The sequence below is a fragment of the Aspergillus affinis genome, assembly GCF_023601865.1.
Source record: "Aspergillus affinis strain CMG 70 chromosome Unknown NODE_174_length_57519_cov_85_001010, whole genome shotgun sequence".
NCBI lineage: Eukaryota > Fungi > Ascomycota > Eurotiomycetes > Eurotiales > Aspergillaceae > Aspergillus > Aspergillus affinis.
Genome location: NW_026515955.1, coordinates 376 through 4,729, shown reverse-complemented (window position 1 = coordinate 4,729; position 4,354 = coordinate 376). Strand labels below are relative to the sequence as shown.

General features: G+C 52.3%; 1 protein-coding gene across 1 annotated transcript; it reads right to left on the bottom strand.

The window, feature by feature from the left end:
* Positions 1–1,705: 1,705 nt before the first annotated feature.
* On the bottom strand, positions 1,706–2,790 carry nbp35 (Fe-S cluster-binding ATPase; the record flags this gene model as incomplete). The annotated part of the gene is made up of 2 exons (XM_053094640.1): positions 1,706–2,652; positions 2,706–2,790. The coding sequence occupies 2 exons, from the start codon at positions 2,788–2,790 to the stop codon at positions 1,706–1,708; spliced, it is 1,032 nt and encodes a 343-aa protein (XP_052950593.1).
* Between the last annotated feature and the right edge of the window lie 1,564 nt (positions 2,791–4,354).

The window sequence follows — 4,354 nt, the reverse complement described above, 5'->3', positions numbered from 1 at the left end:
ATCAACAGCCTCGCAGAGCAACTGCTGTCAAAAAGAAACGGGTTAAAGGAAAGGAAGATAATGAAGGGAACAGGTTAGAAGTTAGAATGGCATTAGGATTATGTGAGAGAGGTGAAAGGAATTAATAGTGATCGTGCAGGGATCAAGGGCCGTCTAATCGAGGTGAAGACAGAAAAAAAAAATTAAAAATAAAACTAAGATAAAAAAAGCGTGCAGGAACCAGAATCCACGAGAATTGCTGCGTTTCCAAGACTTCAAGTCCAAGTACCAAGACGTATGCCTGATCCACCAATTTCGAGGACTAGCAAAGATCAGGGCGGATGGAGCAGCTCCAAGAGTCCGGCGGTGGACGAAAGAACCAATGCGTGGTGCAGTGAGGGACTTGAAGCGGGCCACCGACTCATATGGCTGACACAGGTGGGTTGTAGAGTGTGACAGCGTTTGAACTTTCAACGGTAGATCTCCATGGCGCGTGGAACGAGGATGACAGCCGCCGGCGAGGAAGAGTGTCAGGGCCAGTCAGCGACGGTCAGGCCCAAGTTGCCCCTGAAGGCAACGGTGGCTCAGGCACTGCGACGGTGGCCAGTAACGCTAACTGAAGAGTGAAGACCCGTGAAACGCTGGGCGGAGGGGCGGCGTCTCCGGAAGGCCAATCACCGCGCTCGGCGGGTGTTTCAGCCGAGGGCCCAAGACGCAAGCTGTAACGGGGGGGCTGGAGCTAGAAGCCTCCGTGCCGTTGCTTCTGTTGCTTCATGTTCACCCTCTCGATTCGTGCACTCAAGGACAGAGAAAACATAACTAAAAAAATAAAATCAAAATATGGTAGCCTAACGACACCTCGAGTCGGATTTGGTCCTACAGATACGGAGTATACGTACTACGTAGGTGAAAATGTGTTTACCTTATTTGTTACGTAGCCTGTCTACTTACACCATGAGCATCGACGCTTCTGGCTATCGGTCGCATGACAGGGCAGATCTCTAACATGGACAAGACGCTTGATGGATGGCGTCAAAGTCAACCCTCCCTCGGGGTGGAACCCTAGGTCCATTGTCCGCAGCATCGGGCATGGCAAGACCACAACCTCCCAAGAACCAGATGTCTCATGAAACGGCCAGTAGGCAGGCTTGCTTAACACTTGGTGGAACTTCAGTTGCGATTTGTGTGCTTGAAGGGAAAAAAAAGGTCCTCTATTATTCAGCATCACTCGACCGGATGGAGCAGCCAAGCATTGGTTAAGATTCGAGGATCGCGATCAACGGAACGGCCAATTTATATATGACCGCGCTCCTTGATGGCGGAACTTGGCATTACTGATTTTAGCATGCCCAGCAGGATGTATTGCCCAGATGGTACAAGGTTGTCGTCCTGGGCCCGGATCGACACACCCTAAATTGCACTGGAATGTTAAAGTCGCTCTGTTCCGACTGCCATGTTGTCTGCTTTTCTCCCGCTTGGTCTGTGTTGGGTTCAAGGGGCGGAGGGGCAGAATTCTTTGAATCAGGGGATTTATGCATCAATCTTCATGGCAATTTTCATAAATTGTGCTAATGATCTGGTATCCAAAAACTATCTCTATCCGTAAAACGCCAAAAATAGTGAAGGGGCGGAAAAAAGAAAAGAGAACCCAACCCAACAATCCCTTGGAAAAGCTGCCCCAATGCATCACGCTGGAGAAAACAAATGTAAGTAAGCATGCATATAATCATTCCATCATTTCCTCCGGTAGCACGGCGTCCGGATCTTCGCCGACAAGCTGGCCAACCGATCGCACAACCCCTTTGATGGCAGTCGATGCCGGACTATCCGGAAAGTTATCCACAAAACTCTCCCCATAATCACAAGCCATGCCGACACGGGGATCAAGAGGAACGGACCCCAGGAAAGGAATGCCCATTTTCTTGGCGAGACGCTTGCCGCCTCCGGTGGTAGCCCGGAAGATTTTGGACTCGTGCCCACAGCCGGTACAAACGAACCCCGACATGTTTTCCACCAGCCCCAAGACTCGGATTCCTGCCTTGCGGCAAAAGTCGATCTCTTTCCTGACATCCAGCAGCGACACCTCCTGGGGCGTCGTGATGACAACCGCCCCGTCAACGCCAGATTCCTTCAGTAAGGAGTTGACTGACAAATGTTCATCCGAGGTACCGGGGGGCGTATCGATGATCAGGTAGTCCAGCTCGCCCCAATCAACGTCCTTCAAAAACTGCTTTATTAGACCGTTCTTCTTCGGCCCCCGCCAGATGACCGCATCGTCTCGGTTGGGCAGCATGAACTGCACACTCATGGCACCCAGGTTATCCGTCACCCACACCGGACTCCATCCCGCGTTGCTCACGTGAATGGTCTCCGCCTCGACGCCCATCATCTTCGGGACCGAAGGCCCAGTGATATCGGTATCCATTAATCCAACGGTCGAGTCCGGGTTCGCCGCAAATGCATGGGCAAGGAGGGAAGAGAATGTTGATTTGCCCACGCCCCCTTTTCCGGAGAGCACCAGGATCTTGTGACGAATTTGCGCGAGACGTTCGGTGATGATGGCTATATCGGGGTCGGGTCCTTTGGGCGCGGTGGAACAGATCGATTGATTGGGACAGCCAGCGCAGGCATCGCCTTTACCGGCCTGCTCAGACTCGGGGCCAGGGCAGTGCTCTGTCTACCAGTCAGTGATCAAGTGAGAGTGTTTGCGACAGTAGATATCGTACCTGGCTCGGGAGCGACGAGATTCGGTGCCATCTTTGACGGCGCATCGAAGGAGGCCGCTGTGGGCTCCTCGAAAGAGGGCGCCATGATCGTAGTTCAGGATTCGTCAGTGTTTCTTGAGAATGACAGACTCTGCTACGAAGTGATTAGGGTCTGAAACGTGATGAAGCAGAGACTGGGAGAAATTTGGAGAAGTGGCGGAAGACTCATGGCGGGGATGCTTGATAATCCACGGGCACCGACAAATCAGGTGCGCGGATGACAAACGCGCCCGGCGGTGCGGTTTCGGAGTCCGCGATAAGATCGGATCGGGTTTACCTTCATTCTGGTCAGAGAGCATTTTTGAATCTTGCACTTTTCAAGTCGAGAGTAGCTCCTCGATGAGACCGGGGAGAGACCTTCCTCACTACCAAAGATACCGGGCCCTACTCCGCATCGAGGAGGTACTGAACTACGGATATACTACTGTATAGCATGAGACCCTCAGAAAATACCTCATGATTAACTGGACGGCCTAGACCCTTATCAGATCATCGGATACTAGTCGATCATCTATATTCACGGGACTCGAAGGATGCTCTCTATCCAACGTAAGAGCAATTGGATCCCTCTTCGCAAAGGAGGGCGACTAAGACCGGGAGTGACTCGAAGCAACCAGGATATGTTCTTTTATCGCGTGCCCCCATCTCAGCTTCTCGGTCCCGGGTAATTGAAAGGAAATAGCGGTTACCATTTAATCCAGACACACAGGAGGGGTAAGAAGAGTGAGTACTCCGTAAGACATGCAAGGTCAGAACTTTAACGCCGGTGGTCCAACCGCGCGAGCAGTCGTCGCTGATGATCTCATCGTCTTCGTCAACCCAGTTCTGGCTGTGGGCCTGTTTTCTCAGGCACCCACCCGCTCAACGTCATTGCCGTCGTGCGCCGGAAGTGCCAGACGATCGAATGGCTCTACCGGAACAAAGTGATTCTCTTCGATAATGGAGCACAGGACAGAGCATCAATCATACCTCACAAATTTACTCAGTATCGGAACGAGGCCACGGGCATGCATCCAGTCCATATGCAAAGCCGAGTCGTGGTGCCCGTTGCGACCATTCTCGTCGCTGCGGCCGTGCATGTGCATATGCATCTATATCTGGGAGGGAAAGAGCGGACGAGTAACGGTATGTCATAACGCAATTAATGAAAACCACCGTGTTGAAACCGCCTGCAGTTGCCACTCCGGGTTATCCCTCAGCCGATCATCCATCGACGGCACACCCCCCTCGTTCCCGAGTAATTAATCCCTCTTCCGACCATGTCGAGCACAATATATAGTGCAGAGTAGTCTCTGGTGGTCCGCGCGCATGCAGCATCTGGCCTCCACGGTGTAGTTACTCGCTAGCAGAAGCAAGAAATGGGAAGAATGTGCCAAGGATCCCAAGCAACGTTGTGCCTCCATGGTTGAGGAGAAGCCTCCCTAGACTAGTTAGTACGCAGTAGGACTCGATGGGAGTTACTCCGCAGACCCTTAGTTACTAAAAGTAACTCACCAATCCCTTCTTCTTCCTTCCGGCTGCTTCTTCCCTGTCCAGTGTCCACTGGCACAATCTTAGTGCACGGGTTCCACTCCGGGATGAGGAGTCGCTTGCTGGTGCTCTCTTGCTTT